Source organism: Malurus melanocephalus, unplaced genomic scaffold (assembly GCF_030028575.1).
Source record: "Malurus melanocephalus ecotype Western Australia unplaced genomic scaffold, MMel_1.1 scaffold_5, whole genome shotgun sequence".
NCBI classification, from domain to species: Eukaryota; Metazoa; Chordata; class Aves; order Passeriformes; family Maluridae; genus Malurus; species Malurus melanocephalus.
In genome coordinates, this window is record NW_026623237.1 from 3,613,089 (window position 1) to 3,626,572 (window position 13,484).

General features: G+C 52.4%; 1 protein-coding gene across 3 annotated transcripts in view; it reads left to right on the plus strand.

The window, feature by feature from the left end:
• TMEM63B (transmembrane protein 63B) overlaps window positions 1-12,916 on the plus strand; it is a 48,373-nt gene extending 35,457 nt beyond the window's left edge. For all 3 annotated transcript variants that reach the window (XM_057370612.1, XM_057370603.1, XM_057370593.1), the window contains 20 exons: window positions 73-163; window positions 952-989; window positions 1,759-1,901; window positions 2,172-2,223; window positions 2,510-2,618; window positions 3,138-3,208; window positions 4,000-4,080; window positions 4,211-4,334; window positions 4,422-4,555; window positions 4,699-4,836; window positions 5,102-5,255; window positions 5,524-5,630; window positions 6,404-6,490; window positions 7,929-7,994; window positions 8,132-8,294; window positions 8,467-8,572; window positions 8,696-8,863; window positions 8,992-9,107; window positions 9,330-9,410; window positions 10,441-12,916. In XM_057370612.1, coding sequence (XP_057226595.1) covers window positions 73-163; window positions 952-989; window positions 1,759-1,901; window positions 2,172-2,223; window positions 2,510-2,618; window positions 3,138-3,208; window positions 4,000-4,080; window positions 4,211-4,334; window positions 4,422-4,555; window positions 4,699-4,836; window positions 5,102-5,255; window positions 5,524-5,630; window positions 6,404-6,490; window positions 7,929-7,994; window positions 8,132-8,294; window positions 8,467-8,572; window positions 8,696-8,863; window positions 8,992-9,107; window positions 9,330-9,410; window positions 10,441-10,605 — 2,194 coding nt within the window. In that variant the 3' untranslated portion in view covers window positions 10,606-12,916. The remainder of the gene's footprint in view (window positions 1-72; window positions 164-951; window positions 990-1,758; window positions 1,902-2,171; window positions 2,224-2,509; window positions 2,619-3,137; window positions 3,209-3,999; window positions 4,081-4,210; window positions 4,335-4,421; window positions 4,556-4,698; window positions 4,837-5,101; window positions 5,256-5,523; window positions 5,631-6,403; window positions 6,491-7,928; window positions 7,995-8,131; window positions 8,295-8,466; window positions 8,573-8,695; window positions 8,864-8,991; window positions 9,108-9,329; window positions 9,411-10,440) is intronic.
• The last annotated feature ends 568 nt before the right edge of the window (window positions 12,917-13,484 follow it).

Consider the following 13,484-nt stretch of genomic DNA (forward strand, 5'->3'; position numbering starts at 1 on the left):
CTCTTGGTTCCTGGCCAGGCTGCCTCTTTGCATCTTCTAACTTTCTCCCTCACCTCCCACTTGTCATTTTAGCGTAGCCTCTGCCCTGCATTCTGACAACCATGACCGCTATGAGCGCCTCACCTCCGTCTCCAGCTCTGTGGACTTCGACCAGAGGGACAATGTGAGTAGCAGCAAGAGACAAATGCTTTACCTTGGAGGGACCAGGAACCCATCTTGGCTGAATCAAGGGCTCTTCAGAAGAAATACTTTTTCCCTGTTCCTGGGCCTTAAATCCCACTTCTTTTAGTGTGTGAATGTGGTGTATAGCTTAAAGAACTATGCAGTTTCTAGACATGTGCTTAAATAAATAGGCTCTATATCCCTGTGACTTAACAGACATCTGTCCAGCCTATAATCTCAGCATTACAAACAATACTTACTTGCCAGTTCTCTCTCACCCTGTGGTCTTTCTCTACTAGTTTTTTCCTAAAGGGGAGGCACAGTTCAATAGGATAATGGGTGTGATGCATGGGGTGGTGAAGCTCACCCAGGTGTCCTTTGAGAAGYACTGCCTTGGCCCATCCTACCTTCCCAGTCTCTCCAGCTTCTCTTGTCCAGCGTGGTGCTAAAGTGTGATGAATTTTCTGGGTCTCCCTGGGTTATGGAGAGCTCCATATTAGCCAGGAGCCCATGGGTTGCCTGGAARGTTGAGCTGCCAGTTGGTAGGGAACAGCCACCCGGCAGAATCCAACCTGTGTTGTGCTCCATGGAGTAGCACTGTCACCTCCTTCACCTTGGCCCACCTGTGGCTCTGCACATCTGGGTGCTTCTGGTCTGCCCCCCCACCACCCCGAGCCAAGTATGTGGAGTTGCAAGGTCACCAGCCTGGTCCCCAGAGCCTTTGAAGGTGGGAGCCAGGATAAAGGAACACAGAGTGATGTGAAACTKTCCTGTTTTCTTTTTGCACAGGGTTTCTGCTCCTGGCTGACAGCCATCTTCAGGATAAAGTGAGTGCCCCAGGACCTGCATGGGGGACCCACGTGGGGAAGGAGGGGCAGTGCAGGGTTGTTGGGATGCACAGTGCAGTACAGATGCATGAAGTAACTGCCCTTGCTGCAGCCCCCTCTCTGGAGAACACACGTGAAGTGTGTCCTCTAGAGAGAACAAGCGAAGATAGGACTATGTGAGGAGTCCTAAAGCCAAAATAAGGTCACACAGTGAATCTGTGGCAGAGGAGGGAACCCAGCCCATAGCTGCCCCACCTCAGTCCCATCTCAGAAATACTTTACACTGCTCTGTAAAGATGTTCCTGGCACTCATGCTAGAGACACTGCTTTCTGAGGAATGGCTATGAGGAGGGGACTGGAGGATGCAGGGAGATGCCCTCAGCTTGATGATGAGCAGGAGTAGTCTCCCAAGCACTTCTATTCAGAATGCAATGGGATAGCATCAGCATCCTGTATCTTAGCAGGGAAGGCAAGGCCCTCCTGAAGGATATGAGGTGGAGTTTGTATGTGTCTGGTTGCCTGCCCTAGGGGACAGAGGGCAGGGCCATGGGGAGCAGAATTAGGTAACCACTGCACAGGCAGGTTTCTGCTCAGGCTGCTCCAAGGCTGAGTGTTGGTCTCCCAAACCCAGAGTCCGGCTACACCTCTGTAGGGCAGAACCAGGGGTGCCATGTGTGCTCTGATCAGGAGGGCAGCTGTGACCCTGTGCTCTTCCCCAGCACTTGAGGAAATGCAGAAAATTGCCTGACAGCCTTTCTCTCCCTGGCAGGGATGATGAGATCCGGGACAAATGCGGGGCCGATGCAGTGCACTACCTGTCCTTCCAGAGGCACATCATTGGGCTGCTGGTGGCCGTGGGTGTGCTTTCCGTGGGCATCGTGTTACCTGTCAACTTCTCAGGGGACCTGCTAGGTGAGAACAAAGAGCCTTTGGCTAGGCTGGGRGATCTGCTTTCAACACCGTGTTCCAGACCACTGAGTAGCAGTGGAGGCCAGGACAGGCCTCACGCAGACAAATCCTWAACTGCTCTCTCACTTCGAGTGTAGAGCATCCACAGAGTCATTCTGTGTCGCTTGGGTTTTGAGGTATTCTGCAGGTGATACTCTTGCTGTAGCTCACTCTAGTGGTGCTTTGTCCACTCTCTGTAACTGAACATGCTTGTGTCTTCCTGTTTCTCCCTAGAAAACAATGCCTACAGCTTTGGGAGGACAACTATCGCTAACCTGAAGTCTGGGTATGTGTGGGCAGGGGTGGGATGGATAACTGAGGCCCCCAAGGGGTGTTTTGTAAATGTTCACTTGCTGCAGAGCCTCATCTCCTTGAAGGTTGCATTTCTGCCCTTGCTATGAGGCTKCTGTCCCTGCTCCAATTTCCAGGCTGAGCTCCTGGAATTTGGTTGTAGGGCATCTGTGTGCTATGCTGATTACACTCATGGCTCCAGTGCCTTCAGGGCCTGACCAGCCATACACTGACTTGTAGTGGCAACCTTGCATTGACCTTTGTGGTCTCCCTTGTGACAGGAATAACCTGCTGTGGCTGCACACCACCTTTGCTTTCCTGTACCTGCTGCTGACAGTGTACAGCATGCGCCGGCACACTTCCAAGATGCGCTACAAAGAGGATGACTTGGTGAGCAGGATCTGGCCACTCTSCCAGGCACATTTTCCCATGCCCTGTGGTCAAGTCAGGTAGTCTTGAAGAGAATGCTGAGCACCTGAATTTCCAGAGCACTTTAGGGCTGTCACGTTTTGGCTGTTTTTTATTCTGCCTGCCAAGGCAGATCACCTCCAGAGCAGCAGCCATGACTGCCTGTGGGGAAACAGGAGAGGCCCRCACTGGGTAAACATGTGGAAGGACCCCATTGTTCCTCAGGGGTTGTTCTGCTTTTGCCTTCTTAATTTCTAAAGGGTAGCCCTGTTTCTGTTCAGGCACCTGCAGTGTAAATCCCTAGCCGGTCAATCTGCAGCACCCACTGGTGCAGGTTGACAACAATTAGTGAACTACAGGAGAAGGGGGAGCCCTGGTTGCTAGAAGTATGGGACTGCCCTTTTTCATCACTGACATGGATCTGGGGAGGGGGGCTTGCTGCAATCTGGTCTTTTACACCATCCACATTGGCCTGTCCTCTCCTTTCTCTCTTTCTTACAGGTTAAGCGAACTCTATTCATCAATGGAATCTCAAAATACGCTGAGCCAGAGAAGATCAAGAAGCATTTTGAGTAAGTCTCACTGTGTCCCTAAAGACTGCTCTGTAACAGGGATGTATTTGTTAGGGTAGTACTAGTATTACCTGGAATTGTAATAATACATTGAGAGCAGAGAGCTAGGCAAAACCAGTGAACACCTCTACTTCAGGCTTCTCACTATTATTTTTCTGCTTTTTATCTGAAATATCCTTTGTTTTGTGCCTTGGGATATGCCCAACTATCTCTTAAAGAGCCACAGGGGGTCAGTGTGGTAAGCAATGGACAGGGCATGTCTTGAGATGTAGGTAAGCTCACAGATGAGATACGGGCAGGAGGTGCTCAAGCCATGACTGTGGGATGTGGTGCTGCTGCTCTGATCACAGTGCTTGTAGAAAGTTTTATATTTTTAACAAGAAAATTAAATTCCTCTTCTATCAGAACATCACTGTCAGGACCATGTTTAGAAGCACCATGGGTAGAAAAGAAATGCTTTGTACCCTTTGGGAGYTCTTCTGCCTCCTTCTGAACACAAGTCTGTGAAAGGAGAGGGGAGTGTGGGGTCAGAGGAGCTCCTTGCTGCTTTAGGACAAAAGTCTAGAGATGCTTCTTGTTCCAAAGCCAAAGCATGTGGCATTTGCCCTCTATCTTACATCTGCTATAAGAGACAGAGCCTACAGGCTTCCCTGCAAACTCTTGGTATCCATCATTGTACTAGCTCAGGATACTCTCCTCAGGGCTGGAGAAAAGTCCTAAACACTGAGAGCTTGCTTGAGGGGTATGGCCTTTGGTGCTGGTTGTGATGAACTGATGGTTCTCATCCACAGAGAGGCCTATGCCAATTGCACTGTCCTGGAGGCCCGTCCCTGCTATGATGTTGCCCGGCTTATGTTCCTCGATGCAGAGAGGTAACCTCTGTTTTGCGAGAAAAGGCAAAATGAGCCGATGCTTCTGATAATCCCTCAGGTTTGGTGCCACAGAGCTTTTATAAGTCTCCCTCTTTCTTTCTTTTCTTCCTTTTCCACTTTCCTGTTTCAGGAAGAAAGCTGAGCGTGGGCGAATCTACTTCACCAACCTRCAGAGCAAGGACAACACCCCTTCCATGATCAATCCCAAGCCCTGTGGCCACCTGTGCTGCTGTGTCATCAGGGGCTGTGAGGAGGTAGGGGAGAGCTGGAGGTGTTGAACAGCAGTTGGGTGTCCATTGGCTTGGGTCCCCAGACCATCTGTCTTCTGTCCTTCTCCTCAGGTGGAGGCCATTGAGTATTACACCAAGCTGGAGGAGAAGCTCAAAGATGACTACAAGAGGGAGAAGGAGAAGGTTAATGAAAAGCCTCTGGGGATGGCCTTTGTCACCTTCCACAATGAGACCATCACAGCCATGTGAGTGCAAAGGGACCTGGCCTYCCCAAGAAGGTCACTTGTCCCAGTCCTTGCCTTAAATCAGAACAGCAGCACAAAGGCATCGCCTTCAGCTTGTGCCTGCMAGCCCTTTGTGTTAGCATATCCCTCTTTCTCTTATCCAGAATCCTCAAAGATTTCAACGCTTGTAAGTGCCAGGGCTGTGCCTGCCGTGGGGAGCCCAGGGCCTCCTCCTGCAGTGAGTCCCTCCATGTCTCCAACTGGACCGTCAGTTACGCTCCTGACCCACAGAACATCTACTGGTAAGCAACTCCGTARGGCTCAGTGACCCTCCCAGTGGGAAAGGAGTGTACCCTCCCTTTCTCCCTGCCTCCATGTGCTCCTCTGGTGACTGAGTCAGTAGATCTTKCTGAAGCCCAGCCTGGCTGAGCTAGAGGTCTGATCTGGCAGGGAGGGGGAATGCCTTGGGCTGGCACCTCACATGCCGTTCACCAGGCCGGGCTGTGGTGTGCCTGTGAAGCCCCACACCTTGTTCAGCCATCCTGATGTCCTCTTTCTCCCTCCCAGGGAACACCTCTCCATCCGGGGCTTTATATGGTGGATCCGCTGCCTTGTGATCAATGTGGTCCTCTTCATCCTTCTCTTCTTTCTCACCACCCCTGCTATCATCATCACCACTATGGACAAGTTCAATGTCACCAAGCCCGTGGAGTACCTCAATGTAAGGACTTTGGAGACAGGTGCAGGGTGGGTAGCACAGGAACCACCCTAAGGCACAGCATCCCTTACGAGGCAGGGGATAAGGAGAGAGATTGTCAGCGTTCCCCAGGTTCTGTCAGCCTGATCATGAGCAAAGTGGTGATCCTGGCCAGGGTGCAGTGGCAGTCGCAGTGCTGGGCATTTGAAATCAGCAAAGGCAGCTATACCTGTGGCTGACACAGGACCTGCTGCACGGTGTAACACGTGATTTTGCCTCTACCTTGTTGCAGAACCCAATCATCACCCAGTTCTTCCCCACCCTGCTGCTGTGGTGCTTCTCTGCTCTTCTGCCCACCATTGTATACTACTCTGCCTTCTTTGAAGCACACTGGACCCGGTAAGGACAGCCAAAACCATTTTACCTTCTCAGTGAGCTGACTGTCTGCTAGATGCTTCTCATTGACATAAAGTTCTGGGCTGGGTCCTTCTGCTTGAAGTTCTGTCTTCCACTCCAAGCATGGTATTATGTTGCACCTCTTGGGCATTTGGGGACTGCTGTAGACAGCTATTCTGCCAGTCTTWAGCTGCTGTTGTGCAGCACGGTTGTCTGAGCAGAGCTGGACATAGGTCTACAAGAAGAAGAAAGTTGGGAGGAGTTGGGGCTAGTCACTATGAGAAATGCTAGTAGCAAGGGAAATCTTAGCTCAGGTGAGCAGGCAGGGATGGTGTTCCTGTAGCATGTGTAAGACATGGCTGTTCCAAAGGAAAATCATTTCAGCTGCTCTGGCTTCTGGCCACAGGGAAGGCACTTGAAGTGCAGAGCACTGTTAAGTGTGCTACTTGTGAGGCCCATTCCCCACGGGACATGCAGTGTAAACTTTTGTTTTCTGCTCTGTGTTGCAGAGACTTGTGGGGAGGGTGTCACCAGCTCTTGGGGTTGAAGGTCAAGAAAGATGATTGCAGAGTCCATGAGACAAGGCAGAAGGAACAGAGACTTGATAATGGATTTCAAGTGCTGGAGAGAAAGGGGACATATTCATGTCCTAGTTATGGACAGGGTGGGATTCAGATTAGACACTGGAAAGTGTTTACTCATGAGAAAGCTGTGGGACTACAGTTGGTGTGGCTGGTGGGGTGACAGTTTAAGATTAACAGCCTCTCTGCCCTCAGGTCTGGAGAGAACAGGACAACCATGCACAAATGTTACACCTTCCTCATCTTCATGGTCTTGCTGTTGCCGTCTCTGGGCCTGAGCAGGTAGGAGTTGTTGGAAGAGAAGGCAAGTACAGAAACATGGAGCAGGGAAACAGGGAGGGTTGAGGTACACCCATGATTGTTCTGTAATGTATACAACATCGTTGCCTCGCTGCAGTGGTGCCCTGGCTGCCATCCTTATGGGAGACTGATGTTTAATTTTCGTTGAGAGCAGGCCAGACCATACATGACTGGGTCTCTAGGACATCATTGACTCAATCTGCAGACACATTGACATATGCCACGGTGTTAGAAATAATGCAGGAAAAGTTGGCGTAGTAGATGAGTACATGTGAATAATCTGCTTGAGGTCTGGTGGTGAAGGAGATGCTCTCCACATCTGTGCTCAGCGTGCAATCCAAATTTTGCACTAAACTAGTGAATTCCCCCTTTAAGCCAGAACTTGAATAGGTTGGGCTGCTTGGCTGGGTGGGATAGTGTGGGTACAGCAGTGCTCACCTGTTTGGGTGTATCACATTGGTCTCAGATCTTCCTGCAGAGTTTATAGAATTGCCCTGTGGGAAACACTGATGCATCAACTGCCAGCAGTTGGTGTGGGCTCCAGCGCTGACCAGGGGCCAAGTAGAGGAACAGTGTGAGGAAGAAAAATCTGGGGGAGTGGGTGAGGGACAGGGAACYCTTTCTGTGCTAGTTCATTCCTTACACATTGTGGCATCAGGGGTCTTTAAGRTCCCTTCCARCCTGAGCTATTCTATGATATTATTGTCTGCACCCCACCTAAATTCCAAATTTGAGATACAGCCCCTCAGTGGTGATGTCAGGCAGCTCCTAAAAATAGGCAAACCTTCTGATAGCCACTGGGTGGCTACAGCARTGTTTGCAAAACAGATTAAAAATGCCTCGTTGCATGTAAATTTGCATCTTGGGCAAGTGAATGCTCTCAGAAAGCTTGCATTTTGACTGTAAAACAGATTGCACTTCCTTCTGAGGAGACGATCCTCCTGCTGTTGTCCGTTGAGCTCTGTACTCCACCAGTGCAGAGGATTGGATGGTTTTACATCAAAAAATCAGAATTGAGGAAAATGGGATTTGTTTATCTTAAGGGATTTTTTAAATTTCTTGTTAGAGGGTACCTTGCACCTAACCAGATTCTTCTGTAGAGTCAGTAACCCCTTACATGGATGTAAGCCTCCAAACAGGAGAGAAGAAGAATACTGATAGGATCGGGGCAAAGAGATAAGAACKCATGAGTGGGAAGCTTTACATCCCTTTTTGAGTGCTACGCTGTTTTGTTCTGGTTTATTTTTGTCCAGTGTCCACTTTGTATAATTGCTGGTGACATACTCTAGGAGGAAACAAAACAATCTATGATCAGAGCCTTGGATCCTTCTAGGGCAGCTTCTACATATTTGCCGTGTTCATGTCCGTCTGTCTTTGCTCCTGATGGTTTCTCTTTTCTTCTTTCCCTCCTCCCCCACAGCTTGGATGTGTTTTTCCGCTGGTTGTTTGACAAAAAATTCCTTGCTGAAGCTGCCGTGCGATTTGAGTAAGTGGAATTTAGCAGAAAGACTTTGTTTACCATGGGAAGTGGTTCTTTGGCATCCAGAGCTACTGGGGGTTCCCRGCTGCTGCCCTGCAAGGAGGGAGCACCTCTTGCAGCCTGCTCTTGCTGCATCTCCCCAGGTGCGTGTTCCTGCCGGACAATGGAGCTTTCTTTGTCAACTATGTCATCGCCTCTGCCTTTATCGGGAATGCCATGGACCTGCTGCGCATCCCTGGTTTGCTCATGTACATGATACGCCTCTGCCTGGCCCGCTCGGCGGCCGAGCGGAGGAACGTCAAACGAGTATGTAGCGGGGCTGAGGGGATGGGTTGTGACCAGCACAACCAGGGAAGGGAGTGCTGCGATGGGACCCCGACGGGTCTCACCCGGTGCTGTGTGTAGAGCTGAGTGTGTTGCACACACCCACTCAGCTCTCAGGGTTCTCCTGCTGATGGGTCTCCATTCCCTCCTGCAGCACCAGGCCTACGAGTTCCAGTTTGGGGCTGCTTACGCCTGGATGATGTGCGTCTTCACTGTAGTCATGACATACAGCATCACTTGCCCCATCATTGTCCCTTTTGGTAAGGGATACACCTCCCTGTGTCAGAGATGGAAGGGAGGCAAGGCTGATGACCAGGAGATAGCCTCTCTCCTAGACTGAGGGAGTGATACACCACTGAGCTGGCTTTCTTCCCTTYCTCCAGGGCTCATGTACATGCTGCTTAAGCACCTGGTGGACCGATACAACTTATATTATGCTTACCTGCCTGCCAAGCTGGACAAGAAAATCCATTCAGGGGCTGTGAATCAGGTAGTGGCAGCCCCCATCCTCTGCCTCTTCTGGCTTCTCTTCTTCTCCACCGTGCGCACAGGTGAGCCCTGGGCTGGAATGCCAGCCCTTAGCCTCCTACGGAGCCAAGCTCTGATCCTGGCAGCCTCCAGCCACGGAACACAGTCACAGTCCTTCTGATACTGCCACTTTGGTTTTCCATTGCCCCAGGGTTCCTGGCCCCYACTTCCATGTTCACCTTTGTGGTCCTTGTGATCACCATTGTGATCTGCCTGTGTCACGTCTGCTTTGGGCACTTCAAATACCTCAGCGCTCACAACTACAAGGTGAGGCAGACTGGTGGGTACGGGACCCTTCTTGGGAGCACAATTCAGCCATAAAATAGCARGGGCTCTGGGGGGTCCCAGGCTGTTCTTCAGCAGAGCCTGTCAACCTTGGCTTCACAGAGTGGATAGTCCCAAGGCTGTCCCTACTGCCTGGATGCTGCTCCTGAGGTGTGACAGCAAATGTGTTGCCCTGGCAGTCTCAATTTCTCCTTTCCTCTCCAGATTGACCACACAGAAGTGGATGCCATAGACAACAGGCAGAATGGGAGACCTGCCACCAATCTGCCGGCTCCCAAATCAGCTGTGAGTCACTGTTCCACCTCTGTGCCCTGGCACACCCCTCACCTGAGTTTGGAAAGGGGGAGGTAACTCCTTGTCTGAGTACCTCACTCCTCACTTCCCATTCTTCTGAGTTAGCACCTGGATCCTCCCAGTGAGGGTGGGAGGCAACTGTTGGGCAGTGTGCCCCTCGCCTGCTCTGGATGATGAAGTGTAACCCCCACACACACACCTCTTTCCCACTGCTCCTCAGATGCTGTACATTTACTTTCCGCCTCTCTTTCGGCTGGGACAGTGAATCCAGCCGGGTCAGTCTCCCTTCTCATTCTGCATCTTTGCACGCTTGCACGCCTGCAGAAGCTGTCACCCACGGGGCTTGTCCTAGTGCCAACACAAAGGGRTCTCCATGGGCATTGCCTTGAAGGCCATGGAAGTGCTCTGGGGACTCCTCTCTCCCCTGTCCAACATCCTGAGACCTCAGAGTCAGTTTTCTGAACTTCACCTTGGCTCACAGGCTCACTTCAACTGCTTCTTCTTTCCACAAGGTTTACCTAGTGGGGGTCTACTCAGAGCTGCAGAGATGGGGTAAAGCAGAGCCTCCTGCTTCCTTAGGAGAGCAGGGCTATGGTGTGCATATGTGATCCGGGCTCCTTCCTAGTCTCCATACACCTAAGGGCAACAACTTTTCGCCAAAAGGAGAATCCCTATAAGAGGCAGGCAGAGCCTCCAAGGACCCATCTACTAACAAAATAGGGAGTACCGTCTTCCAGTTCTCCAAAGAGCCTGGGAAGTCACATTCTTTCCCATCCCAGGCTCCCTGTCCCAGAATTGAAACCTATCGGGTGTTTCAGGGCCAAACCCCACTCTTTCCCCCCTCTCCTGGTGCATTCCATGGAGTCTTGACCCTTCCTTGCCCTCCCAGCATATCCCCACGCTCAGCCTCATGCATGGTGCTTGGTGTGCTGTGCTCTGTTTCCTGGAGAGGTTCCTGAGACTCACATATTGTTTCTGCTTTCTCCCTACCCCTTGCCTGCCCCATGCCTGGCCCTGACAGAAGTACATYGCCCAAGTGCTGCAGGACTCCTCGCCGGAGGGCGAAGGAACGGAGTCGGAGGAACAGGGATCACAGGATGAGGAGCTCATCAACGCAGATGGCATGAATGACACAGATTTCCAGTCGTGTGAGGACAGCCTGATAGAGAATGAGATCCGCCAGTAGGGACCTCGAAGGGCGGGAGGGGAAGGAGACCCAGGAGCAGGGCAGGCTGTGCACAGAGACCTGGGAAGAGGCACCCCGAGGGTGCTGGCTRCTGACCCTGCCCGCCCCCGAGAGCCGCTGCCTTCAGTGAGGGCAGGGGCCCTGCTGCAAGCTCTCCATCTCCCTGCCCCTCCACCCCTGCGCCAGCCCGGCTGCTCGGCAGGCATGCTCTTTACTAGCTACCTTCTTCAACGCATCCCTGGACCCCAGACTCCCAGAGGCTGGGGAGGAGGGGGGACTGTAACCCCCATGCTGCTGCTCTGGACCTGCGGGAAGGAGGAAAGTTGGGTGCTTTGTGGGAAGAGGCATGAGGGGAACATTTGGGGTAGGCCCACTATCTCCTGTCCTCCTGGTGAGAAACACTAATAATTTATTAGATTTACAGGAAAGTGATAAATGAAAAACTTCAATCAGTCTAYTGGAAACCCCACGCAGGGCGGGGTTGGCTTTTGTTACCCCTTCTCCCTGGTGCCTGCGTGTGCCCTTTTTCAACCCCTTGCAGCATCCAGTTGTTGCGGCATCCCAAGAGATGATCCGGGATAGGGGATGGTGACAGGCTTCCCCCTCACCTGTCCTCATCTCACAGGGATGATGATGGTGGCAGCCTGGCTTGGTGGTTCAGGCTTGCATCATGCCAGGGAAGGGGCACAGGGTTGGCATGAGCTGGACAGGCCCTCGCAGGGTGAGGGGTGCTGAGGGCATTTCTCATAGGCAGGAGGAGGCGCAGGCAGCCTCTCCCCTAGGTCGTGTTCCCTCCTCTCCCAGGGGCACAGGCAGGGGTTTGCAGCATCATTTTAAGTGGCATTTTTCTTTGCACATTTTACTCCCCTTTCAAACAAATCAACCTGACCCCCATGTGGTACTGTTAGCCCCCCTTTTGCTGCCCTGTGTCTGCACAGCAGGGTCAGGCTTGTGGGTAGGGGGGCTGTGTTGGGGGTCTCCTGGGTGCTAGGGAGAGGGGAGAAAGGGTCTCAGGCTACAGGCCCTCAACACCCTGCAACATCAGCACTGCCTGGTTGCAATGAGGCCCCATGAGCTGCCTTCCCTGAACTGCTGCAGGGTCTTCCCCCAGCTGAGGTGGTCAGAGAGGGAGGGAGCCCTGGGAGAGCAGCCCCTAGGAGCTCTCTTCAACCAAAACCACCATCTTCAGGGGCACAAAATCCTCATGGGGCTGTGCCGACTTTCTTCACCTGCCCTGACTGGTGTAGGCTCCCCTGCCGTCATCCAGCCTGCGAGAGGGGGGGTTGTTCCTCTCCTACCTCTTGCCCCTGYCCCCTCCCTGTCTATAGCTGTGTCCCAGAGGCAGGCAGGGAACAGGATGGGTGGGAGAGGTGGACTGGAGCCCCTGGCACCTGGAAGAAGGACTGATCCTGTGCAAAACACTTTGTGAGGARGTTTCTGGTCAGTATCAGTCGCTCTCAATTGCTTCCCCTCTCCCCTTGTGTAAAATGTAAAGGAAAATAATAAATCCCTCTGCTATTTAGCTATATTTATTTCCCTCAAACCTTGCCACCATCCTGTTTGGTGCTCATTGCAGACACTATCACCTTCCCTTTGCCTGTCATCCGTGGGTGCTGCACTGGCACCCTGGGGCTGTGCCCTGCAGGGCCTGAGGGCCTGGGTGAAAGGGGACAGTCATTTACCTTCTCAATCACCTGTGCTGGCCCTGGAGCTCCAAGCACTTTAATAGACCAGAACAAGTGAAGTGTCAGCCCTGCCCACCTCAGCTGCTAGGAAGGGTGGTCACATCTTACGGCTTTTCTACCCTGTGCCCCCCACTCGAGGGAGGCAGCCCAGCTCACAGAGAGCAGGCGGGGCTCCAAGAAGGACATAGCTGACTCTCCTGTGCACCTCCTCTATAAGAATCACATGCCCAGAGAAAAGGGTGAAGGGAGGGGAAGTGATGTGGTTCTTCATTGCATGGGGAGGGCAGGCCACCCCAGCTTCCAGGGCTCCGCTGGGGCTGGAGCATACGTGGATGTGAAGGAGCATGGTGAGAGTCGCCTGTCCCTTCCAGGTGGTGGCCAGGCTGGGGCAAGGGGGACATTGATCCTGCCTCCCTGTTCTTGCACCCACCTACTGCCCTTGCTCCTGGTCCAGTGGGGGCTGGGATGCTGTGGTCTCTGTAATTATGGCCATGGTCTGGGGCTGCCTCTGCGGCTGTCGGGGCCCTGCCCACAGAGAGCTGTGTGTTCTGAGTGGCACTGTCTATGTAGAGATGTGTATAATACCCTGTATATATTTGTGTACAAAAGAAAAAAGGAAAAAAAAGGTACTGTTCTTGCTGTCTTTTCTTTGTGGAGTGGGGTGGGGGCTGGGACCTGGGACGAGAGGACGCCAGCTGCTCCAGGGCTGCAGGAGCATGCGTGGTGCAAAAGGAGGAGTAAGGAATTGTGCATGAGCACAAGCCGTGCCCTAATGCCAGGCACTCGGCCATGGCTCACAGGCTCTCCCGCCACTACTGGCTTTCCCTCTGACTTGCAGAGGCACCAGACACTTTGCTGCTAAAAGGAGATTGATGGGGAGCTGTATACACTGAGTCTGGGATGGAGGAAAAGGGTTTGGGAATGATGTGGTTGGGGAGTTTCACTGGTAGCCTTCTGGCGGATGTCAGCTTATCCCTAGTGTTCCAATAGCAAGTTACATAGCCATATCCATTCAAAACCTGGACACCTGGTTTGGGTGGACAGCTAAAGCCTTTGGGAAAGTGAGGGGTGCTAGGCCCCTGGGGCACAGAGGAGCACTTTCCCGATGTGATCATCTTTATAAGTCAGCCATCCAAAGTGCTGGGGCAGACAGCGAGCAGCCAGCCCCCCGGCTGCTCCCTGCTGCTCTCTCTG